Raw genomic sequence first — 26847 nt, 5'->3', positions numbered from 1 at the left:
TGATGTAAGTACTGGAAGCTAACATACGTGACTGATGCTTCCTGTGGACTGAGTGTGTAGACTGGCGTATGCAGAAGCATCGTGAGCTCACTCTTGCTAAAACGGCATCCAGATCTACCCCACAGTTAGCTTACTGTTATTAAAGCCGGTGAGCACTTTCAAGTGCATTTCCTGAAGCCCTAATGTGTGCACGGAGGTAGAGGTTCTTGCAAATGATGTTGAAAGTCCAGACCAGGGTGTCGGCCCCTTCGTTTCTCCTGAGACCTCTCTCCGTGGCTGGCTGATGGCCGCCCCCTTGCTGTGTCCTCACACGGCCCCTCCTCTGTGCACCGGCACCCACGGTGTCTTTCTCCTTATGTCCTAATCTCTTCTAAGGACACCAGTCAGATTGGATAAGGACCCGTCATCAAGGCCTCATTTTCACTTAATTACCCCTTGAAGGCCCTGTCACCAAATTCTAAAGTATTGGGGGCTTAAGGCATCAACGTGTGAATTTTGGGGAGGACACAGTTCATTTACAACAAGTCCCAAGTAGCAAAGTAAAGAGATTCTAGCAGAGAGAGCAGTGTGAGGCAGCTCTGGGTTCTGGATACGAGGAGCTGGGACTCCGTGTCCCCTGAGTGTGGGTTCCTGTCATTTCTCCCCTAGAGCGTGTATGTACCAAGTGTTTCGTTTTGGGATGATGACAAGTTCTGGAGATGGGTGGTGGTGATGGTTGCACAACGGTGTGAATGTCCGTAATGCTGCTGAGCTCTATGCTTAAAGATGGTTAAAATCGTAGATCTTCTATTTATTTTACTGTAATTAAAGAAAAAAAGAAGCATGGCAGCATTGAATTTTTCAGAATGCAGAGAGCCGAGCAGCTGATACCTGACATGGCCTCCAGCTCTTTGATCCGACCTCCTTGCCCATCCCTTCCTGATCGCCACTGGATGAATTTTCCCTTAGGGAAGTGCCTTGTGGCTTGTTAGTGAGTTCGGTGACAGAGTTCCAACCCCCTCCCTCGGTGGCATCAGGAGTAGCCCAGCCTCCCTGTCCCCAGTGCCCCCCCACCCCCGGGCTCACAAATGTGTCTCCCCAACCTGGGTGGGGGGCGGGTATTGCGCACAAGCTCTCTATCGCTGTAAGAACAGTTTCCGCTGGCCATTGAGTTTGTGTCACTTGGGAGGGGAGAAGATGACCTTCTAATTGCCAAGTATCAGTGTGCTTATCACAGAAACTCTCCCAGGTTCTTCTTTGAACCCAGGAGGTATTTATAAAGTCCTCTCGCACCTTTCGGGTTTAATGGCTTTGGATATACACTTGATAGAAGCAAGCTTGTTAAAATTGTTGTTTGCTAATCAGAACCACGTTCTTTGGGGAACCTTAGGGCAGGGAGCACGAATGCAATTTAGGAAATCACTCAGCAGCAGCTGGAGAATGTTCTCAACGAGCTAGAAAATTGGACTGAACAATATACTATGAAAGATGGCGGTTGTGTTGAAGCTCAGAGATGTGAAGTGTTTTGTATTAAAAGTGAATGAGTTACACTTCTACTTGCCATTAGCAGTTTACTTCGGTCGTGAATATATATCCAAGGTTATTAAGGTTTGCGAGTCTTACAACTATATGCTGTAAACATCGACGTGGATTCTATCACATGTGGAAGGTTGGAGGCCCTCGGGTGAACAGAAGCGCATGTAACCTCTTGGAGCGGTGGATCCTGTCTTATTTTAGAGAGCCCCATATCCCTAGACCCTCACTTCTGCGTAATCAGTTCGAGTCTGTCCTAACTGGATCTGCCCCACTACTGCCTACTCTGTTCACCTTTGCCGCCTCAGGCCTCCACGGACCCCCTTCATGCTCAGGGCGCAGCTCAGCATCCTCAAGTGCCGAAAAAGATTCTTTGCAGTCTGACCCATTTGCATTTCCAGCACTTCCTCACGCAAACTCCCTACTCCGGCCACGCTGGCTCTCGTGCAGTGCCCTGAATGAGCTGTGTCCCTTCCTCCTATCTGCCTGTCTGTACAGATCCTGTTCCTTCTGTCCGGGAGCCTGGGGGCCAGTGCGCCAGGACAAAGAAGATGCCGCTGCCACCTTTCCCTCCCATTTTTCCAGGGGGTGGCCTGTGCCCTTTCATCTTCCCAGAGCCCTCAGTGGGCTGTACTTGAGCACTGATGAGTACCCCCTACCCCTGACTCACTGTGAATGCACGAAGGCACCTTTGTGCAGCAGGTTTCTCTCCCAGAGCCGCTGCACCTGCTGTACCTTCTTCCAGGAATGTTTCCCCCAGATATGCTCATGGTCCGTGTGTCCCCTACATCCAAGATTGCAGCCCTCACCTTGCTTTTTCCTTATAGCATACATCACGACCCAAGAGTGCACTTTCTGTATTTATTTAATGTGCCTCCCTCTTCATAGTGTTGTCCGTTTTCTTGACCTGTAGATGTCCTTGGCACTTAGAGTGCCTTGTACCTCAACAGAGGTCTGTCGATTGAATGAATGAGGGTAGTGACTGTCTTATTTGTATCCTCTCTACCACAGTACATGTGCCCTCTTAACACAGCCCTTACACAGGATAAAGGTTAAATAACTTGTTACTGATCCTTCATTTTTTTTTTTTTTTAATGGCATGGCTTGGAAATTTTTACTGTTAAAAATTTGGCAAGTAGAGTATTTTCCTAGAGATTTTGATTAAAAAACATAATTTAGAAAAATTTAGAGCCATCACCTGATAACATCATTGTAATTCTTTATATTTCCTCGTGTTTGGTGGAATGTTAGGAAGAAAACATTTTAAAAAGTTTTGCATTGGCCCATCTTGGACGCAGCAACCCATTAGATGTGGTGGTTAACATCTGTCTTCAGGGATTGCCAGCAAGGAATTTTGAATTAAGAAGTAACAGTTCCCTTAAACACGCTAAGCCTGAAGAGGGGTTTACTCGCTCAGGAAACTTAGGAATAAAAGCCACACCAAGACCTTTCAAAAGGGAAACATTAATCCTCCTGGATGTAAAGAATGGAATAATAGTATATATACCTACATCCTGGGGTCTTGCTTCTGATCTCAGGTCCAGTCTCAGAAGCGTCCCCTGAGGACTTTTCTGTCCTGAGTCCAAACCAAAGGGCCACTTGTGGGTTAGGGAAGGTGGAGAATGGACCTAACATTGACTGAGTGGATTAGTGTTCTTAGAACATACCTATGGGTTGTCATTGGCCTTATTTTGAGATGAAGGAACTGAGGTTCAGAGAGAGGTCCGTTAGCTCATCTGACATCTCCAGGCTAGTAAGAGGGATTTGAACTGCAGTCTAGGTGCCTGCAGAACTCTTTTTTTTTTTTTTTTTTTTTTTTTTTTTTTTTTTAACGTTTATTTATTTTTGAGACAGAGAGAGACAGAGCATGAACAGGGGAGGGGCAGAGAGAGAGGGAGACACAGAATCTGAAACAGGCTCCAGGCTCTGAGCTGTCAGCACAGAGCCTGACGCGGGGCTCGAACTCACGGACCGTGAGATCATGACCTGAGCCGAAGTCAGACGCTTAACCGACCAAGCCACCCAGGCGCCCCTAGAACTCTTGATCTGACCTACCTCAGCAGGTTGAGTTGGTGCCCACGTTCCTGAGATTTGCTGTGCAAGGGGCTCTGTCACCCAGAGCATATGCCTAGGGCCCTGCCTCTGGTCAGATGGCCCCGTCTCAGGCTATGTGCTGACCTGGACAGGTTGTGGACCATGGTGGGGTGCAGGCTGGAGTGCAGTTCCTAGGGGTGTGCATTTAAAACGAGGGGCACTTTGAGGAGTTACTGTAAAAAACCTACTTGAGTGCTGATGGGGCTCTTGGCTAAGAGGACTGGTGTGTCCTTTGAGCTGTTGAATGATTTCCACTATGATTTCGGCCCCTTGGATTCTCTTCTTTCGTATTCATATTCAGAAGGTTTTCAGTCCGACTGAAAGATGGTTTAGTGTTCTGGATGGGACTGTGGGGATATTGTAAACACTAATTGAGGACATGCCAGTCTTTGTTTTCTAATAGTATTTAGGAAGTGTGTCTAGAAAGTGTCTAGAAAATGCACTTTGGGAAGAAGGTTACTGAGAATTTAAGATTTTTTTTTTGGTTAATATTACATCATAAATCAATTACCTAGCAAACTAAGAAAAATGTACATTTTTGTATAACTTAGATCCCTCCTTCACCCAGTCATACACAGGGGTGAAACACTAGTATTTTCATTCAGTCCGGTTTTGGAATCTCACTATTGCTCAATTGTTTTTTCACCATGAAATACATAAATAATTGTTAAGCTGAGTTTTAGGGGGGAAAAATGTTAGTTAGCTCTTGGCGTCTCCTTCACTGGACTGCTTTTTGGAATTTCTTAGCAGAACTAGACTCAAGTTGGTGGATAAATTCGAGGACCTCGTTAGGTTCCCAGTGATTTACATTTGTATTTGATTTGTATCTGTATTTATATTGGTTTTTAAACTACAAATCTTTGACTAGTGTGTTGTCTTTGTCTCTATGTGTTTTGAAAATGTGTGTTTTTCAATTTGGAGCACCCCCATTAACGTGGTTTTTGCTTACTGTACCTTTTATATTTATAGGTGTATTTGTCAAACCTTGCACGAGAAGATCACAGTCTTAGTGACTCATCAGTTGCAATACCTAAAAGCTGCAAGTCAGATTCTGATATTGAAAGATGTAAGTAATTTCTAGACATCTGTGGGACTTGCTAGCACTCAGGTGTGTTGAAGGTGAGACCTCCCAGCAGGTCTCTTCTTAGGTTTGTGCCAAACTCCCTCTCCTTCCTTCGTTTTGTACCCTGTCCTGCCCAGAGCTGGTATTCCTGCTTTTAGGCATGAATCCAGACATGTAGAAATGGAACTGTTCCGCTCTAGGCCATATTACCCTAAATATATAAAATTGGTGCCTCAGAGTTCTAAATTATAACTGTTCTAGTAAAATTGCTTGGGATAGTGATGCTGTTTTATTTAGAACTTTTGTTTTCCTCTTCTTCCACGTAAATCAAAGTGTATTATTTGAAAATTAGGGAGACTGAGACATACTCGTTTCTATTTGTCTTCTGCAGTTTAGCCAAAGAGCATCTTCCATTAATGACAGAAGCGTGGTTGGAAAGCTGAGCGCCCCCGGTCGAGACATGCAGTCCTGCGTGTAGCCAGTTGCTAGTCTCCTGGCATAGGGTTCTATGTGTGCCCCATACGTGTGAGAGCCGGGGCGGTGATAAGTAAAAGTCCCTGCCATCGTGGGGCTTCCATTCTTGTGGGGATAGGGGTAACGTGTGGGGCAGGGGGCGGCGCATACCATGACAGCCTCCCCAGGGAGCTGGTGCCTCAGGGGACCTAAGTGACATGAAGGTGCTGGCCGTGCAGTCACCTGGGGGAGGGGGGTTGAGGCAGGGGGTCCAGCGGTGGGGTCCTAAGGAAGGAACTGACCTGGCATGTTGTAAGAATGTCTGGAAGACCCGTGTGTCTGAGGCACTGTGGGCGAGAGAGTGTGAGGGAGGTGGGCTCAGAGCAGTGGGCGGCTGGCCCGGAAGTGGGTTGGAAGCCATTGGATAGATCAGAGCAGAGGGGTGATGTGGTCTGATGCATGGTTTTAAAAGATCCCTCTTGGGGCACCTGGGTGGCTCAGTCGGCTAAGTGTCTGACTTCGGCTTGGGTCATGATCTCACGGTTCGTGAGTTCAAGCTTTGCATCAGGTTCTGTGCTGACTGCTCAGAGCCTGGAGCCTGCTTCGGATTCTGTGTCTCCCTCTCTCTCTGTCCCACACCTGCTTGCACTCTTTCTCTCTGTCTCTCAAAAATGAATAAAGGTTAAAATAATTTTTAAAAGACCTCTCGATGTTTGCTGGAGGGGCAACAGCAGAAGCAATTAGAAGTCTCAGTAAAGTTCAGAAGACGGAATCATGGGCTCAGATTAGCGTATCAGTTTCTGGAGCTGCCATAACAAATTACCACATACGGCATGGATTAAGTAACAGAAGTCTGTCATCATCACCCTTCTGGAGCCTACCAGTCCAAAATCAAGGTGCTGGCAGGGCCATGCTCTTGTGAAGGCTCTTGTGGGGAATCCTTCATCACCTCTTCCAGCCACTGGTGTTAGCCAGCTGTCCTTGGTGTTCTCGGCTTGCCACTGCAACACCGTGGTCTCTGCCTCTCTTGTCACATGGTGTTCACCGCGTCTGAGTCTTTCCTCTTAGAAGGACGTCGGTCATACTGGATTTGGGGTCCATCCTACTCCAGCATGACTTCAGCTTGATCACATCTACAAAGATCCTATTTCAAAATTAGGTCACATTCGTAGGTATCGTGTTTGGGCCTTGAATGTGTCTTTCTGGTGGAGCCATCATTCAACCCCCAAGAGCTAGCATGGGTCCCAGGGTGGAGGTTACTGAGAATTTTCCAGGCTTAGTAGTTGTTTGATGTTTCAGTCCTTGGCTTGTTTACCTCTGAGCCTCAGCACCTCGGTCATGAACCCTGGTCTGCTCCAGCTGGCCCTCACTCAGATCCTCACGACATCAGATGAAATTCTGCCCTAAGAAAGATGATGAGAGTGCAGAGTGTCTGCCTCTTGGGAGCAGTTACCTGTGTCGACTCCTGCAGTCCTCTGGGAATGGGATGCTCCGATTCCCCGAACTGGAAAACATTTAGTTTCATGTGTAGAGGGGATGATGGAGTCAGGTAAAACCCCAGCGTTGGCGGGGTTATGAATATAGAACCAACAGCCTATTTAGCCAGAGTCTGGATGTTTCGGGGTCCCCTTACTGTTTTTTTCTGAGGACATTACTCCCAACTTTACTACTGTCAGAGCAAACCGTTTGTCTACCAGTGAGCTCCGCTGGGTGAGTTGTTAATTTTTATTTATTTATTTAAAAAAAAATTTTTTTTTTTTTAACGTTTATTTATTTTTGAGACAGAGAGAGACAGAGCATGAACGGGGGAGGGTCAGAGAGAGAGGGAGACACAGAATCCGAAACAGGCTCCAGGCTCTGAGCCGTCAGCACAGAGCCCGACGCGGGGCTTGAACTCACAGACAGTGAGATCGTGACCTGAGCTGAAGTTGGACGCTTAACCGACTGAGCCACCCAGGCGCCCCTGAGTTGTTTATTTTTGAGAGACAGAGCGTGAGTGGTGGAGGGGCAGAGAGAGGGAGACACAGAATCCGAAGCAAGCTCCAGGTTCCCAGCTGTCAGCACAGAGCCTGATGTGGAGCTCGAACCTGTGAACTGTGAGATCGTGACCTGAGCCAAAGTTGGATGCTTAACCAACTGAGCCACCTAGGCTCCGCTGTCCTATATAAATTTTAGGATTGTTTGTTATAGCTCTGTGAAGAATGCTGGTGTTATTTTGATCTTTTTGCTGCTTTAAATGCCTGTGGTAGTTACACTTTTTTTTTCTGTTGTTAAAGTTTATTTACTTAATTTTGAGAGGGAGAGAGAGACAGAGTGTGTGTGTGTGTGTGTGTGTGTGTGTGTGTGTGTGTGTGTGTGTGTGTGTGTGGGTGGGAGTGGCAGAGAGAGAAGGAGAGAGAGAATCCGAAGCAGGCTCTGTGCTCATAGAGTGGAGCCAGATGCAGGCTTGATTGTGCACAGACTGTGAGATCATGACCTGGGCCGAAATCAAGAGTCTGATGCTTAACCGACTGAGCCACGCAGGCACCCCGAGTTACACATTTCTTATATGACCCCCAGCACCTACCATAGGATTTGACTGAGAACGGAATGCTCCATTCTGTGTCCAGTTGAATTGAATGAGATGTGTCAACCAGAATTCCAGACCTAAAGATAATTTTCTTACGAAAATTCTAATGTGAGACCAGTTAAGTATTTTTGATTAGCATTAGTTTAATGTTATCAAATGTAAATGAACCATCAAATTCTTTTATTTTTATTTTAGGGCAAAATGGTGCAGAAGGGGACTTACACTGAGTTTCTGAAATCTGGGGTGGATTTCGGTTCTCTTTTAAAGAAGGAAAATGAGGAGGCTGACCAGAGTCCAGCTCCAGGATCTCCCGCTCTGAAGAATCGGAGCTTCTCGGAGTCTTCTCTTTGGTCTCAGCAGTCTTCCAAGCCCTCACTGAAAGATGGCCGTCCAGAGGGCCAGAATGTGAGTTCTCCTCTTGCAGCATGGCCTGGTTGTGTCTTCTCTTGTGTCCTCATGCATCTTGAGTCCGCTCTGTCTCTGACACCTTCATTTGTCCCAGAGTAGATTCTGGTTCCAAGGCCTTGTTGCATGTAATGGGTAGAATTAATGTAGAATGAAGGGAGCAAGCCTGATTAGGGTTCTCCTTTGGGTGTTGGACGGAGGAGGAGCTTGCGGGGCTCAGTAGTGGGTGGACTGCTATAAATTCCTGGGGGTCGGTGGCTCATGCTGCTGGTAGGGCTCTTGAATTTACCATAGGTAAATCTTCCTTGCTCTGGAGGCCCCAGGCTACCCTTTTGCATCCAGACATTTAATTTGAAGTCTCCTCCAACTGAGTCCTGCTGTGGTCCATGTTAAGTCAGCTACTTTTCCTATGTGGTGGAATGTTCTGCTGCTGCATGTGACCTTTTGTATTATTTTGCCCCATTGTCCGATGGTTGGTGAGAGGCCAGAAGTAGCATGTGTGAAGGGTCTGGCACATAGCAGACACTTTAGAGTTAGCTCCCATCTTCCTTTCTTACACAAGTTCAAGAACCACATGGTATCCATCTTTGAAACCATAGAGGCCAGCATACAGCCAAGGACATCTTTTTTTTTTTTTTTTTTACATTTTATTTATTTTAATTTTTAATTTTATTTTTTTAACTTTACATCCAAATTAGTTAGCATATAGTGCAACAGTGATTTCAGGAGTAGACTCTTTAGTGCCCCTTACCCATTTAGCCCATCCCCCTCCCACAACCCCTCCAGTAACCCTCAGTTTGTTCTCCATATTTATGAGTCTCTTCTGTTTTGTCCCCCTCCCTGTTTTTGTATTAGTTTTGTTTCCCTTCCCTTATGTTCATCTGTTTTGTCTCTTAATGTCGTCATATGAGTGAAGTCATGGTTTTTGTCTTTCCCTGACTCACTAATTTCACTTAGTATAATATCCTCTAGTTTGATCCACGTAGTTGCAAGTGGGAAGATTTCATTCTTTTTGATTGCCGAGTAATATTCCATTGTATATGTATACCACATCTTCTTTATCCATTCATCCATCGATGGACATTTGCAGCCAAGGACATCTTTGGCTTATGTGAATCTATAATGCATTCTCAGTTCTCCGGATAGAAGTGCAGAAATATACTAGATCTCCCTTAAAAATATGCACAGGTAGTCCTCAATGTCCAAACTCTCACAGTCCAAATCTAGGGGCCTGGATGATTCTGGTAAGGGTTTGGATTAGTCCCTCACATTCCAGACTGAAGAATCACTCTTTGAAATTCAGGAACCAAAAAAATTCAGACCACGTGTTATCCGTTTCTGTCCAAACTCTCCCTCTTGTTGTTTGAACTCCGTTTACTGTATTTGGATAATATTTTGAGCTCCTACTATGTTTTATGTTCCCATTATTTAGTGGCACAAATAATCTACAGAGATAGCTCCATATCATTTTGTATATTACCGTGGAATAAGCTTCTGCATTTATACTTGAATTGGTTATGTTGTACACGTGCTGGAAATGGTTATGTTCTGCTTCAAACAAAATCACGCAGTAGTGAGTAACCTTGTACAAACAGTGTTTCCTTTTTGCTGATAGATTCCTAGAAGTGGGATGGCTGGGCCCAAGGGTGAACGCATATGTGGTTCATCTAGATACTTCTATACCCTTCTCTGCAGGACATGTACTATTTTGCACTGTCGGCGTGTAAGATGTGTCTGTTTTCTCATGGCTTTGCCAGCAGAGCACACCATTGACCTTTCAAAGTTTTGGGAGTATGGTGTAAAGGTTCATCTCTCGCTGCTTTTTTCCCCTTGCCAGACTGAGAATCTACAGGTTACAGTGTCAGAGGAGAGGCGTTCAGAAGGAAAAGTTGGTCTTAAGGCCTACAAGAGTTACCTCACAGCCGGTGCTCACTGGGTCATCATCATTTTCCTTATTCTACTAAACATCGCTGCTCAGGTAAGTAAGGACATTCATTTTGTCTTGTGGCCTCAGCTTGATGTTTACAGTGTGACTCTACTGTATATATTTACGCCACTGTTACCGTATCACTCAGTCCACTTGGATTTGCATTGAAGCATGCTATCTTGGGGAACAAAATAACTTGATGTTTACTGTGTTGTGTGTGCTCTTAGAGAGCTTCTAGAAGAAGAAGGATGTCTTTCAAAGATTTAATTTTTTTTTTTAATGTTTATTTTTGAGAGGGAGAGAGACCGAGCATGAGTGGGTGATGGGCAGAGAGAGAGAGGGAGACACAGAATCTGAAGCAGGCCCCAGGCTCAGAGCTGTCAGCACAGAGCCCGATGCAGGGCTTGAACCTACAAGCCATGAGATCATGACCTGAGCCAAAGTCGGACACTTAACTGAGTGATCCACCCAGGCGCCCCTCTTTCAAAGATTTTAAAATGTAACATGCACTTACTTGAGGTGTTGTTATCGGGGATGTGGGGTTTGGCTCAGACCTGAGCTGAAAGAATCGTGTCTGATTTCCAGAGCCTTTCAACATTCCTTTTGGGGGAGTGAGAGAGTTGAGGTGCTAGGCGGTGCTTGATATTTATGTTTATTTCTTCGTGCTAGGTTGCCTACGTTCTCCAGGACTGGTGGCTCTCCTATTGGTGAGTTGTTTCCGGTCTGATATGAGGTGCCCCCAAATTGGCAGGCAGCCTCTCTTTCCCACAGAGTTGGGTTTGTTGGGCCTCCTGTCCTAATCCTCCCTTAGTTTCCCTAGAGCAAAAGAGACATTGAAGTTCTTGCTGGTGGAGTGTGACCCTCCCACGGTCTCTTCCCACATCTGACCCTCAGTGTCTATACACAGACAGTTCTGAGAACTGAAAGTGTCACGATGCAAGTTGAATTTGTATAAAGAGGATGTACATGGGGCCCTGCATGCTTGGAATCCTTTCCAGCATAAAACATGTCTCCCAAATTGAGGTTAATTTTTTTCTTTTTGTATTCATCTAAATTCTGTCAATAGCTTAATATTTTTTTTCCCCCTTTTTCACAGGGCAAATGAACAAAGTGCCCTGAATGTCACGGTAAATGGAAAAGAAAATGTCACTGAGAAGCTCGATCTTCACTGGTACTTAGGAATTTATTCAGGTAAAGTTTAATCATTCGGTTTATTATCCGGGAGTCTGAGGTGCTTACAATGAGCCTGTGTGAGTAACTAGGGCTTCCAGGAGTAATTCAGTAATGTCTTAACAGATTAAGAGTCTGAGTCGCATTTACTCTGTGAATTAATTAGAATAATTATTTTTAAAATCTACCAGAAGAAAGAGGTTGAATGAAGACTCTTAATTTGCTCTGTACTGGATTTTGGAAGTTAAACCAGGATTGAGCATTCAGAAAATCAGCCACTGGAAATATGTGGCTATTGTCTATTCTAATAGGTTGCTTTAGCTAAATCTTATATCATTATTTGGATGGGCAAGGGGATTAGAAACGGATCCCCACCCTGTGGTTCGGATTGTTCCAATTCTGTCTGAATAAACCCTGGCTTTTATTGAACTTGGATGAAATCCTCTGGCAGCGAGGTTCCCCCACATAAAAGCATTATTCCCTCACAGGTATGCAAAGCTCCCTTCCCCGTACTGCTCATCTCCTGGGCTTCACTAATGACTTAAGAGAGAAGCTGAGCAGGGAAAAATCCAGTGTCTGGGAATTAGGATTCCTTCTCTCTCTTACCTTGAGATCACAATGTTATCGCGTCCCCAACTGTGTGATTAATTTAACATTTGGCTTGCCAGACTAATAGTAACACAGCGCTCTGCTTTCACAAGAGTGCTTAGAATATATGTGGCATTACATACTTTTTAAAGGAAATCCTCATCTGAAATTTTAAATATTCTCGCCGGAAACGCTCATACAAGCTTTCCGCAAAGATAGAGCGAGTGATCTTTGTGAAAACCTACTCACTGAAATGTGGTTATTTATTTCGTTGATCACTTGCTAAAGAACCCTGAATACATGAGCTGTTTCCCTTCCACACGGGTGGGCCGTGAGAGGCCCAGTGGCAGGGAGGGGGAGGGAGGAGCCGTTCTGCTGCACAGCCAGGCAGGATGGGGGCCTCAGGAAAACGCCTCTGGATGGCGGTTAGGACTCTGAGCAGCTTTCAGAGTGGAGACAACAGTGATGTGTCATGTGAGGGGTAAAAATGGACTTGATGGAGTATTACTCACAGAAGTTATCTCCCAACTCTCTTTAGCATGGGGCGTTCAGGAGATGATAGGAAAATGATGTTGATTTTTATGCCCATCATAGGTACTCATTTATGCCATTGACAAAAAGCTATAATTTAAATCCGTTGTGTTCATTTAAAAAGGCTTTGTGTTTGTATAAAATGCTTGGTGTTGGAGATTAGTTGCTCACCGAGGTTATTTCATGCTAATGTATAATTTGTATTTTCTTGCACTTCCGTTGAGAGATTTTCTACTTGCAACTTAATATGGTATTTTCATATTCTTTAAAGCCACGTGGGCATTTTCTACAAGGAAATGGCATGTCATTTCCCTTGTTCCCTGTTAATTCACATGCTGGTGTGAGAGCATACCGGAAGTTTTAGATTATGAGATGTGTAAATAGGGTAGCAAAACTTGAAATGTGGAGAAGGGAAGATCAACGAGTTTTTGTAATTATCTCTTTTTCTTTGGTTTTAATAGAACTTGTAATTGAATCAGGAAAGCCTAGTATGAAATTATCATTTACACCTGATTTTCTTTTGCATACAGTTTTTATTTAATGAGAGAAAAGTAAATGATATACTTCTTTATAAAAGTATCTTGCAAATGCATTGCACTCTTACAGAAGCCACATGTCTTATGACACAGAATTTCATCAACTGCCTGCCATGCTGTGGCTTCGCCAAAGAAAAGGTGGGGATGTTGTGCTCTGAGTGATGTTTCTTTATTTCAGGTTTAACTGTGGCTACTGTGCTTTTTGGCATAGCGAGATCTCTGTTGGTATTCTACGTCCTTGTTAATTCCTCACAAGCTTTGCACAACAAAATGTTTGAGTCCATTTTGAGAGCTCCAGTGTTGTTCTTTGACAGAAACCCAATAGGTAAGTCAGACACCAGGTTTCTTTGTAAATCTGCCTCGTTGACACCGTTTGTGTCTGATCACTTTTCAGCATTGAGAATGGAGGAGACACTTGGAAGAAATCGCTGTGTGTGTTGATTCATTGTCCACAAAAAGCTTCACTGACAGTTTTCTACTACCCGACAAAATCTGAATGTGGGGTGCATATGAGCTTCTTTCTTTCTTTCTTTCTTTTTTTTTAGTTTTTTTAAATGTTTATTTGTTTTTGGGAGAGAGAGAGAGAGAGAGAGGGAGACTGAGTGCTAGTGGGGGAGGGGCAGAGAGCGAGGGAGACACAGAATCTGAAGCAGGCTCCAGGCTCTGAGCTGTCAGCACAGAGCCCGATGTGGGGCTCGAACTCTTGAATCTGGAGATCATGATCTGAGCTGAAGTCAGACGCTTAACTGACTGAGCCACCTAGGCACCCCAGGTACATGCAAGCTTCTATTCCGATTTACGTGCGTGTGGAAAATAAACAGGTTTAGGAATCTGTTTGTTGTGGGGCATATGAAACACCCTTCGTTGGATGCAGGCGCGTTTAAATGTTGTTGACCAGTTGCCAGAACATTGACTGCATCATGTGGCATTAAACTAGGTCATCCTGGACTTGAAGGTGTACCTAAAATTATAATGAAAAATTAATTAAAACCCAAGATTGAAGTGTACACATCCTCTTCGATAGAAGCTCCTCACTCTAGCTTTAAAGTGGACTTTTGTTTCCATAATTGGAGGCTTTGTGGCACGTCGCACATAAGTTCCTCAACGTGAGCACACCTGGAGGGTGTCTGAGTGGTTGATGCCCCACCCTGAGGTCTTTGACATGTCTTGCTGCTGGGGGTGGCCTCCTGACCTGGGTCCCCAGGAAGAGTTTGTTCATCAACACGTGCTCCCACCGTTCAGGCCCAGGGAGGCTTGGTTGACGCAGGAGAGGATTGAGGGGACCCATCCAGGCAGGGAGGGAGGCTGGAGAGAGCACAGGAGTAGGCTTGGCCTGGCTGTTAACTAGCCGTGTGACCCAGGCCACAGGTGTACATACCGCTGGGCAGGTGACTCTCAAAGCGGGATGTTGTCGTGGTTAGAAGTGTGGACTGTGGATCCGGCTGCCTGGGCTCACACCTGTGCTAGCTGATCACAGTAGCTGGTTACGGTTCTGTGAGTACTCAGGTGCTAGTTACTTAATTTCTCTGTGCCTCAGCATTCTTAGCTGTAAAATGGGGATACTCTTGGTACCTCCCTTATCCAGACAGTGTGGGAATAAAGCAGATGGGTACATTCACACAGCCTAGAGCAGTGCTTGGCCCGTGGTCAGCACCTAATGACTCTTGGCCACAGTGACGCGTGGCGTCTCGGAACTTCCTCACCTGTGAAATGGAAATGCCAGCTGCCTTTCCTGCTTCACAAGGCTGTCGTGAGGGTTAAATAAGACTGTTCAGGAAAGCATTTTGCGCTGTTTATTCAGCACGTTTGTTTAGCGCAGGCCGGGTGCAGAGCACAGGAACGGTGATCTGCAGAGGCCCCGACTCATCTGTAGTCTTGTTACAGCCGCGGTCAGGAGACTGGAGGGCGCACACATCTGACGGCCGGGAAGTTGCTGCACTTTGCCAGTTAATTTGAAAACTGTGGTCATAAAGTTGAGAGCATTAAGTGGGACTGCGTTTCTGTTATCACAGCCTCTGAATGCTCATGGCCACAGTTAACCAGGTTCTTCCTGTTCAAGACCTGTAGGCTTCTCCACATGCTGATTTATTTATTATTCAAGGATTTGGGACCGAGTCTAAATCTTCAAGGTCGCTAATCTTAGAGCCACACACTAGTGTTTATCTTGCTCTCCCCCTCCTGGATCTGTTAACAGGGCTTCTTTTCCTTCAAGAAAATAGAAACCCAAATAAGCACTCCAAAGATAGGCCCAGTTTGTCCAGAATGTTCAGAGGGAATGAATTATTTACTGTTTTTAGTGATAGATTAAAAAAAATTTTTTTTTAATTAGAAAAGTATTTTAAGTGGTAGATTTTAAATTTCCATTTGGATATCATTTTTATAGTTTTTAAACCAATGGGAAGAACACACCAAAGCTGTGCTTCATAGGGAACATCGTGTATCGTATATATATTTTAATGGTTCTATAATATTAAAAAAGCAATTCCCCTCTATAGTAGAAGGGTAGGCATACTTCATTTTTTTAAAAGTTTATTGAGAGAGAGAGGGAGGGAGGGAGGGAGGGAGGGAGGGAGGGAGGGAGGTGAGGGGCAGAGAAACAGAGAGGGGGAGAGAAAATCCCAAGCAGGCTCACACTGTCAGCTCAGAGCCCAACACAAGGCTCAAACTCCTGAACCGTGAGATCATGACCTGAGCCGAGACCAAGAGGCAGACATTCAACCAACTGAGTGAGCCAGGCACCCCTAGGCAGACTTGATTTTTACGTTAAACATCTGTGCCCAGTGATCCCACTCCGAGTTACAGAGTGCCCTCCGAGCAGCATGGAGAATCCAGGAAGCATATCATTCTCTTCTCAGTACTTTGTTATCCAGAGCACCTTCTCAGGGAGATGTCAGTAAGTTTCCTAAGAGTTCGTGGTCCTGACAGCATCTTGGAGTTTGGAAAAGAGGGGATGGGAAGGAGGGGAAGGGTGTAGTCTCCTGCAAGTGAGGCCTGGGGTGGCGACGACATCTGCACACACTATAGCCTGGCTTGGATTTGCAGATGTCTGCCAGGGTTCCCTTCCATAGCCACCTTCAGTTCCCGCTTGTGCTGGAATATTCCCAGTGAACCCAATCCGGATTGTGGAAGTCTCTTTTTACATTTGTTCATGGGTGTTTCCACCCCAGATGGGCTGATTCCCTTTTCCTGCTTCTCCCATTTTGTTGATCAGTGGGAGATCCTTTGACCTTGTGCAGAGAACCAGGCCTTCGGTGAAGGGTCCTGAAACACTGGCTGCCCCTTGCCCTGGCCCAAAAGTCCCAGGTTCTCTGACTTGGATTTAGGGAGAAGGACAAGGTGAACCCGGACAGTGCATGTTCCTTCTTGCTGGCTAAGTCTCTCTGGCTGCTCTTGAAGCACTCCAGAGCTCTGGTTTTTAAGAAGGCGCCATCTTTCCAAGCTTCACGACTAAGTTTCTCTTCATTTTGAACCCATGTATGGTTGCACGGAGTTAACTTATTTGCTTATATAATGCAGTACTGTTTTACCCACTGATTTTTTTCATAACCCAATCAGTCTTAAACTGGGTAAAATTTCAGTCAGCTAAGTGTGTTGTCTTAGAAGGGCAAAAAGCTACTTTTCTTTTCCTCTTTTTGCCTTCCTTTATTTTTATCCTTCCCTTCTCAGTGTATTTTGGTGACCGTATTGTGTGTCTGTTAAAGGGCTGCACGTTTTCAGCTGCCCCGGCATTTCCCGCACATTCTGATTGCCAACAACTTGAGTTGAGTAGTGCCTGTTTAGATGTGGTCTGTGTGTGTTCCTGTACTGAGGGCCACACCTACCTCTTCCATGATCAACATTTGTCTTCTGTCCTTTCTGTTCTATCAGATCTTAATGCGCAGGGAATACAGGGAAGCAATTCAGAAATTAGAAGATTATGTCTATATTCAGCATAAACCATGTTCTCCTGAATTTGTTTTATTTTTTACGTCTGGCACAAGAGGGCAGCATGATCTATATTATTTCAGGGATATACTGTAAAGGCACCTTATTGCAAAAACCTATTTTTTTTTTTTTTTAATTTAAAGCTTAGAAATTCCATTTTTTATAGCTGGAGTCTTGTGTTTTATAGTATTGGTGCAGAATTTTAAATCATTGCTGTAGTTTATTATGTTTGAGACATTAGACTCTTTATTAAAGAATTATTCACAGTGTTGTCCCAGAATATCTGGCGTTTCACACAAGGTTATGTGGATTTCTAAACTGGAATAGTACTTGGAATGGGTAGCCGCTGACATCTCCACTGGATATATTTTAATCCCTGTGGGCAGAATATGGCCGCCTGTATGACCGGAGTCAAACATGAGTTTAGGGGAAAATATGACCAGGCAGTTTCTTCAGTTCCCTTCCACGCGAGCAGAATGGGTAGAGGTTATCTAGAATTTCACCCTTCACTTTGGAAACAAGATGAGTGGATAGTTGTTCTGTTTCTTCATGCCTAATAACAGTGACCTAACACTTGGCTGAATGAACTGACTGTAATGGATTCCAGATAAATAATTTGTTTATTTGCTTTCAGTGTGTTAATTCGGCTTTAAGAAAGTGGGCCACCGATGTCAGGAGATACTGGTGTTTGTTTATTCTCTCAGGAAAGTGCAAAGTTAATACTGGGTTGTGGCCTTTGTGTTCACCTCACGTGACTGGTTATCCTGCAGTGGTGTGTGTGTGTTCACTTATTTAGGCATCCGGTATAAGATAAGTACAAATGCATATCGTTATTTTTTCCTTACAGATTAAGTTAGGGCCAGAGTACTATAAAAGGAGAAAAGCAAATGGACTAACCTCTTCTTTTGTCAATTTTATTTTTTTCCGATGGAAGTTTCTTGTGCTCATTAACGTATGGAACTGAGAGACATATTTGTGTACCCCCCAATCAAAAATCTGGAATTGCTCAAAGGGATAGGATTTCTTTTCTTTTTTTCCCCTTAATGTTTATTATTTGAGAAAGAGACAGAGGGCAAGCAGGGGAGAGGCAGAGAGGGAGGGAGACACAGAATCGGAAGCAGACTTCCGGTGCCGAGCTGGTCAGCGCAGAGCCCCACGCAGGGCTCGAACCCACAGACCGCGAGATAATGACCTGAGCTGAAGTCGGCTGCCTAACCGACTGAGCCACCCAGGCACCCCAAAGGGTTAGGATTTCTAATTTGCCCACACGTAGATGACTTCGCACATCTAAACTCCTGAATTGGGATATGCGTGAGTAAGGAGCTGAGGGTTGTGAAGCAGGAGGCTGGGAGAGGTTTGAACTATTGTTTTGTTTCTTCAACCTTGAAAGGGACTCCTCAGCATCCCTTACACGTTGTTCATAAATAACTTGTGGAGAAGTAAAAAGTGAACTGAAAGCACCACGGTGAGCTTTTTGGACTGTCAGAAAAACTTGCTGTACTGTTTATAAAATCAGTTGTCACAGTACTGCTGCCCTGCTAGAAAAAAGAGTCATCAGTAGAGAAGAAAGATAATTGTAGGGATATCTCTCTGTTTATCCAGTTCAAATGACCACTGGAGTTAGTGCTAAATGCATATTTTTAACAAGTATAATATTTCAGCACCGTCAAAATTACCTCGACGATAATAGGCCTGTGAAATTACAGCTCTGTAAGTTAGGAGGGGAGGTGGCTCTGCTTAGCACAGACTCATCTGTGCCTGTCCACACAAGTGATTCTGCTGAGCAGGTAGCATGTTAGAACAGGAAACACTGGTCCTAAAACTTCTGATTTATGGTAGGTGTTGTTTTGACACAGCATCGAGACGATTTACAAGGCAAGACTTCGTGTTAAAATATTTTACCGGTGTCCTCATTCGTCACCGACATAAATATTCAGGAGTGATGCTGGAAAATTGGGAATGTGCCCATTCATGCCAAATCACTGGCTGTGTTTCCTTTCAAGTGAGATCTGTTGTGTGGATATGGTTAAAAGAAACTATGGTTTTTCTTTCTTGAGAGCAGATGAGCTGTAAGAAATTGGGAGTAAGAATAACATCCATCCTGACAGCTTTCATGTATTCATCTTGCTTAGGTTGCTTTTAATTCTGGCTTAAGTCCTACAGTCTTGTGTTTTTGTTTTTTTTTTTTCCCTTTCCTTGCTTGGTGCACATTGTAGAGAACATATTTATATGTACATTAGTTAAAGAGGCTTTTTGTGTTCAAAGGAAGAAGTTAGTCATCATCAGAAAAAGCTTTGTTGCAAAACAGAAACACACATTTCCCCTTTCTTTTTTCCTTGTTAATAATAACAAATGCAAGTGACTATAAAGGGAATAACACAAAAGATTGCATCAATCATAGTGATTCTCAATAGCTACATATAAATATTGTTTTTTCAGGTTTGAATGAAGCAGCTAATAGTTTGAAGTAGGTGTGGTAATTAAATCCTGTCAGGTTGTCACACATTAAAAATAATGTTTTTTCACATAACAATGGTTATATGTACTTAAACTCTTATCATGGTGATATTAAGTCATATTTTATGGGAGTTGCTCATTTACTGCTAATAGTATCATAAAAGCCTTTGTTACGAGTTTAAATAGTTACATAGTTACATATATTTGATTACTATTGTTATTTTGTCAGTAATCTCTATAAGGGTGATTATTATAGCTCTTGTCCAGAGCTGGTAAATATTGCACCATTTTGGTATACATTTTTAATCTACTAGAATGTTCTGATTACTCTTATTCCTGGTTTTTCTCTGTAATAATCCTACATGGAAATACTGACAACTTAGTAACCGAGAAAGCACTGTTTGTGGTTGTCCAATAAAATGTTAATAAGATAAGATTCGGGAAGCTTGTGCCTTGTTCACAGTGGTAGTCATGTAATATCTCAGGAATTTCTAAGTACGACATTTTACTTGTGTTCTTTCATTTCCTAATAGAGTACATATTAAATGATATATGTATCCTAATATGTAAGTTCTCCACTTCACTCTAATATTTGTGGCTATGATATTAATACCCCCAAACTCTCGGTTTTTATTGATTTCATATTTGTTGTCTCAACCTTAGCCGACTTGGAGCTAGGCAGTCTTTGGTACTGAGGACTTCACTAGTGTGTCCCACTGTCGGGTGTGAGTGTGCCCAGTAATTTGGCATTACCGTATGGGGTGTGTGATTTACAGTAATTCAGATTACTGTTATTTAAAGCCCCCCCCCCCCCCATCACACACAGATAATTACTTCAACTTTGTAGCTCTTTGTGACAGTCAGAAAATGCATCAAAGTATCTTTATGAGACAGTTTATTGCTTTTGTACAACCATTTCAAACTGGAATAGTATTTCTGGGTCAGATTTCACACAACTAAATATTGATAAGCATATAGAAAGCATAGTCTTCTGACATGGGGTGGGAGTAGATAGAAATTTGCTGGGTTGAAATCCCCTATGGTTTTGCTAAACGGTTAGTTGTTTCCCCTCAACCATTTGATTTTGGAGCTCTCTTAACGATGCCGTGGTGTGAACTTTGATTTTCATCTTCATCTTCTGTTATCATTTCTTCCCTAACCCCCTTATTTTAAACATTGTTATTTATTTTGACATGAAGAAAATGGAAAAAAAAAACCCAGATGTTTACAATATTGAGCCTGTGACATTTTCGTTCATATAAGTTTAAAATTTGGTTATGTTTTAAACCACATCTCTATAGTACTTGTCCCAATTGTGGTTAAATTATAATTTAGGTAATTATGTGTTGACTCCCTGTCTCTTCTCTTAGCCTTGGGCTCTCAGACCTCATGGAGCATATCTGTTGTTATTGCAAAAGCCTCTGAAGCCAGGATGGGACACTTTGTAGCTGATTAGTAGTTGTTGGCTGGATAGAAGAGGGGATGGTTTCAGGAGTGTATTTGCATCTCTCTGTGCCACGCCCTTTAAGAACAATGCAACTTGAGAGTGTTGAAATAGAATTAGAGCCTTTTTGTCTTTGCGCTCAGTGTTCACGTTAAATTGAACCCTTCCCTATTTATTTTCCAAAGTAGAGTTTGCAATAGATTATTTATGGTAGTCTTTGTTTCTGGTATATGATGGCATGAAGAAGAAACCATATACATTGGTTCTTTGGAAGCTGTGGTTCATGGAGCTACGCTCTACAAAGTTCCAGTTTCTGTTACTTACCAGTCAGGGAAAGGAAACCATCAAATACCCAGTGCATTTCCTTGGGGTTTAGTTGTGCATTGAAGAAAAATGTTAGAACTTACATGGGTTAAATATTTGGTACTTGATAATTTTACCTTATAAACTACATATTCTTAAGAGGTAAAGAAAAATAATTCATTTTATTTACTTAGTGTTTATTTTTTTTTATTTAGAGAGAGAGAGCTCAAGTGGGGAGGGGAGGGAGGGGGAGTGGAGAGAGAGAGAATCCCAAGCAGGCCCTGCACTGTCAGTGCACAGAGCCCAGTGTAGGGCTCAAACTGATGAACTGTGAGATCATGACCTGAGCTGAAGTCGGATGCTTAACCGACTGAGCCACCCAGACACCCGCGAATTCATTTATTTTAAAACATCAGTGGACATTTTAAACTGTTACTGAGTGGGGAGTTGAGATGTAGGTTGAGATGTGGCAAAGACCTTGTTCTGCTGCCATGTAGCTTTGGAGTAGCTAGGACGGTCCCTTCACTTCTGGCCTCAGGTTTCACAGGTGAAAAGAGGGAGGCCTTTTCACTCCTCAAGCATTTTTACTGGTCCTCTCCTGGTTGTAAGTTGTGGTCCCCAAGCACTAGGACAAAAAGCCCCTGTTTTCAAGGCATTTGCAAACTGAAATATCTGCAGACAGTGGATTGTTTGTAAAACAAAACAAAAAAACCCATCCAGTATCAGTATTCAATGATTCCATGTAGAAAAGATAGAGACTCAGAGATTTAATGTAGCTGTAGGGCAGGTATCTCAATTCACATGTACACACAACACGCATACACGTAGCCCAGGGGTATATTTCTTTTTCATAAACTGTTTTGTTGGAATTTCAGGACAGATTGTTTCAAAATGAAATCATACCAGTTGGAGAGTGAGAGTGATTTAGGAAACAAAAGAAAGCGATGTATTTGAGGTAATGACCTCTAAGCTTATAGCAAACCCTGCCCGGCATCTAAGCAGGCTCTTGATGATACTCACCTATCCTGACCCGTCAGGAACCATCCAGGTGTCAGAGCTCATCTCCACAAAGTGCGTCAGGGAAAGAAGGAAGTCGTCCTTTAATGAGTATCTACACATAACTTCTCTTTGGACTTTTAGAAGTGTGTTACAAATGCTTAGACAGTGGGTAGGACATAAGCAATGGCAGCTTTCTCCCTGAGAATGTTGTCATGACCTGAGCCATGATCTGTTGGGTGTTCTCATTCTTGGTAACCAGGATCATCCTTTTAGAAATTTCCCTCTCATTTAGGTGGACACTCTTTAACATCTAGAAAAAAGACAGCAAGGTCCAAAGGTTCAAGGACACTTTGAATGGAAGTTCATCTAAACACCATGGTTAAATGGAAAGCTGTCAGAAAATCAAGGTCTTTGCTGGAAATATTTTCCTTTTATTTCTTTTCTACATTTGCATTTTAATAGATTGTATCATGTGGGGAAATATTTCAACCTCTTGAAAACCTGGAAAATCTATTTTGGACTTGTTAGGTGTTTAAAAATCTTCATCCAGACGTTATTCCAAATACAGTCATGCTCTCCGTGATGGGAAAATCCTGCCTCCAGGTTCGCTGTTGGTTGAAGAATGCTGTAGAGCACTGTGTTGTTAAAAACATCAGCAGAAACCAGTGTGTCAGCTTAAGTCCCTGATTTTAGGATGTTTAAATCAATACTTAGTTAATGATCTTGATTTGTCTGTAAACTTTATGTGGAGGTTTCAGGAAGTGTTCTTTTGGTTCAGTGACTGTGGTCTCATTCTTTACTCTGTTTGAGGCATAGAATCAAAAGGTATAGAAATTTTGAGAGTGTGCTAAGAAAAACAGTGTACCTGCTTCTTTTTTATAATTTTAATTCCTGTACAGTTGACATACAGTGGTGTTATATTAGTTTCAGGTGTACAATATAGTGAGCACCTACTTCTTTTTGTTGTGCATAAACATTTGAACAGGTACCACAGTGTATGTGGTTTTATTCTTTAAATATATTTTCTCACATACATAATTCCATATGTCTAGATCACAGCGGTGCTTTGCAACTAAGAATCAGGGATTAATTTTTTTCATTACCTTTAAATATCTAAAAGTAGATTAAGAAGGAAATTGTTGTTTTCTTGTATATAGTCATTTCTTTTAGAACTTTTTTTTTTTTTCTTCTTCCTTTAGTGTCAGAATGGCCTGGGCTCATTAAATTAATTTCCTCTGGGAGAACTATAAATTTGTTATTTTAACTTTTTGGAGAATAAGATGGTAGTAACATCTTAAAATTATATCTCATGCTAATGTAAATCTCTATACTCTCCCTCTTAGGATAAAAATGAAAAGGGAGTCAAATGTAGTTGAATGAGTTCTATCAGTAAACTGTATTGTAGACAGAAGTGTTTGTTTTTGGTGCTGGCTTTGAAATGTTGGTCTTGACTTATACTCCTGCATATAAAAGGAAAATAAACCCCTGTTTCAAGATGGTGAGTAATCAGTCTTACTAGAAAATTGTTCTTCAAGATTAAATAGTTGTTGACATAAATAGCCAGAGTAATAAAAGGCAACACCTGTGTAACCCAGACAGTGGTTATCGTACAATCAGGTAACCTGTTTATTAACGAATTGTCAAGTCTTTAGACCAGGTGAATAGATTTGTTATACGTTAGGGAATTCTAAACATTGAATGAAGAAGCTTGAATCCTTGATGCCAAGTGTTCTGACCGCTCACATCTTCTTTCACAAAGGAGACATGACAGGAAGGTAATGCTTAAATGATCCGCCTTCAGGTATGTGTTCTTGTCTTGGTTCTTGCTCTGTCAGACTAGCCAAATTTTCTAGATGAGGTTAGGGTTTGAAATTTTAGGTGACAAAATGAGTATCTTGTAGGTTTTGGATAAACATGGAGTACTTCTTTAAAAATAGCCCATCTTTTCTTTCCCCGGAATTCTTAGGTCCCTTTTTAATTTGATGTCAGATGCGAGAGAACTTTGGTTGTCATCAGTAGGTATTTTACAGTGTTAATGGTCAGAGAGTGGGATGGAGGTCAAGGTGCTGGGATGTCCCAGTTCTGTTGGGAGCAGAGCTTTGGAGTAGCTGAGCCAGTCATCATCTCACTGCTACATCAAGGTCCTCTTGACTGAAGCACGATTGCCCTTAAGCAGCACTGAAGACGGGTGAGGTGGGTGTGCATGTTGAGAGAGAGACCTCTCTTCAGTTAGATTGTCACATCAGAATAAGGTTCATATTATTGGATTCCATTAAAGAGATGAAAAATTTTTAATTTGAAAAATGACCAGCAAATAAAGTGACCTTGAATTTGACCAATGTGAATGGATTTCTTGTATTTCCCAGTAGTGGTTTTGAATCAAAGTGTGATTCTGGCTCCATGGTAAAGAGAACAAACTTTGGAATCATCCTTCCTGAATGTGAATCCAAGCTCTGCCACCGACAGACCTTGACTGAGTTACTTAATCTCTGTCTGCTTCAACTCTGTCTGTACACTGGGGATGGTAGTATAGTGGGAGAAAGAAGCTTTTTTATGTGTGTGAGAACTAAGAGGTTCCATATATGTAAAGCATTTAAAACAGTGCCTACCATATAGTGGACATTGATTTTTGACTCTTTAAGTGACATGTTGAAATTTTAGGGGTTTTCACCTCTTTTTTTTAATGTATTTTTTAAATGTTTGTTTATTTTTGAGAGGGAGGGAGACAGAGCATAGGTGGGGGGAGGAGCAGAGAGAGAGGGAGACCCAGAATCTGAAGCAGGCTTCGGGCTCTGAGCTGTCAGCACAGAGCCCAATGCAGGGCTTGAACCCATGAACGCAAGATCATGACCTGAGCTGAAGTCGGGGCTCAACCTACTGAGCCACCCAGGTACCCCATTGCCTCTTTTTTTTTTTTTAAACGAAATCCAAATGCATATGCTGATTTTGATAAAACAGTGGGGTGGGGGAAAGGGAGGGTATGTTTTCCCAGATGTAAGGAAAAATAGGTAAGTGACCAAGACCAACAAGCCACAACACAACATCATGTTTTTTTGTTGGCTTGTGTTTGTTGTTGTTTTCATCGGGGCCTAGCTCCACTCCGGAGTTCACTTTAATTTAATTTGGTTTCACAAGGGGAGCTCAATTTTGCATGTAAGTACCAAACATCTGGTTTACTTTTTGTTTAAAAATGATATGGTTGAAGTTTATTACAGAAGTCTATTGTGTAATTAAGGAAAGACAGTTTGAAATTTATAAAATAAGTCCTACTTAAATGCAGCATTGGAATCATTCCAGGGAAGTGGGTATACTTTTTGGGAGTAGCAGGAACTTATTATTTTTAAAAATGCTATAACTGGTCAAAATGTAGAGCTTCTATGTATTCACCTTTTTTTCCAAAAAGCATGCAAAATGACAAATTTCACAAGCGAAAGTTAAAGTTGACCTAAGGCAGTTTTAGATTGTCAAGCCTTCACATTTTATTCATGGGATGTTTTTAGAGACATTTTGTGGTTTGTTCACTGCAGTTAATTCTGGGCAGTCCTTCTGCATTTCTATCAGATGGACATTCTACTTCAGAACTTCTTCTTGCACAAAATACAGTTAAAGCAGCTTGGGAAGAAAAGGAGATTCCTGGGTGGTTCTTACAAACTATCGATTATATTTTTAAAGCTGTTAAGGGAATAATAAATCCACAGAACAAATACAGCTCTTCTATATATACTGCCCAGGTAGTGTTAATCAACTGATCATTTAAATGCCAGAAATTTCTGGCTGGCTATAACAGCACTGAGGTATATGAAGGAATAGTTTGGGGTGGAGAGACCCAAGTGAAGATAGAGTGCTTATTCGTTTAACACCTGTTTGCCAGGTAGCTGTGTTAGTAGTCAGGCAGGGATCACCTAACTAGTTCTGAGTCTTAGTGTTCAGCCTCAGTGACGTCTGAGAGGCCCTCAACGCTGAAATGCAATGGTTCTGTCTTCCTGCAGAACTCACTTACAAATATCTTGATAAAAAAGAGACTTAGAAGTAGGTTGTAAAGACTGATAGGATTTTTGTGACTCTAGTTTTCGTACACCCTTGAATGTTTTAGGGATCTGTTCCATGGTAGAGGTTTCATCTGTTGGCAGTTATAATCTAGTTCCTTCGGGATCAGCCCGACTTATGGTAAATTTGGAATATTTCCCTATGTCTTCTCATTTTCTAGCAACATTGTAAATTTGTTTGATAACTTAAACTTACCAAAAGACTGTCCCTTCCATCATCTCATGTCACCTTCAGTAGCAACAAAACAACGAGAAACCTCCACTCTCTGGCACCTCTGAAGCTTGTACCCTGCATTCCCTTGCCTTCTTGTTCACTCCCGTTGTTATCGTCCTCATTGGTTATTATGTGGAAACCGTAGAGTTACGATGCCTGTAAATGAAAATTAAGAACCAGATTGTTCTAATCGTTAACCAGCACGCAGATTTTAATCAGCATAGAGATTATAACTAAACATGTATTGAGCACCTCTATATGCCAGTGTGCTGGGAATTTTACATAAGGGAACCAGACACTGTATCCTGAACTCCCCATGGGTATTTTCTAAAGATACATCGTCCATTCCTATGCATTGTATTTTACACAGTAATGGTGGCTCTTCAGGTCAAGGTGAAATTGTTTAGCATAGTATTTCCTATGAAATGGATGTGGACATCATACTAATCAGAAACCTTTTTAAAATTGCAGAAAATTTGCATGACCTGGACAGTGCATCACATAATACGGGTGGTATAAGGTATAGGCAATCAGTGGATATATGTGTTTGTATTGATACAGAATTCGAATTTAAGTTACAAATATGAGAATAAGAAATACTTCAAAATTTGT

The 26847-nt window shown here is 42.6% G+C and overlaps 1 protein-coding gene across 13 annotated transcripts in view; it reads left to right on the top strand.

Annotated features, from left to right (window-relative positions):
- ABCC4 (ATP binding cassette subfamily C member 4) overlaps positions 1–26847 on the top strand; it is a 284608-nt gene that overhangs the window by 137555 nt on the left and 120206 nt on the right. For 12 of the 13 annotated variants that reach the window (XM_042929130.1, XM_042929159.1, XM_042929140.1 and 9 more), the window contains 6 exons: positions 4576–4672; positions 7887–8096; positions 9934–10074; positions 10693–10730; positions 11120–11214; positions 13027–13173. In XM_042929130.1, the coding sequence (XP_042785064.1) occupies positions 4576–4672; positions 7887–8096; positions 9934–10074; positions 10693–10730; positions 11120–11214; positions 13027–13173 (728 nt within the window). The remainder of the gene's footprint in view (positions 1–4575; positions 4673–7886; positions 8097–9933; positions 10075–10692; positions 10731–11119; positions 11215–13026; positions 13174–26847) is intronic. The other variant, XM_042929111.1, reaches the window with a different exon arrangement.

This window comes from Panthera leo, chromosome A1 (genome assembly GCF_018350215.1).
Source record: "Panthera leo isolate Ple1 chromosome A1, P.leo_Ple1_pat1.1, whole genome shotgun sequence".
Taxonomy (NCBI): Eukaryota; Metazoa; Chordata; class Mammalia; order Carnivora; family Felidae; genus Panthera; species Panthera leo.
Note: the sequence above shows the minus strand (reverse complement) of the source record. Positions and strands in the feature narration are given on the sequence as shown.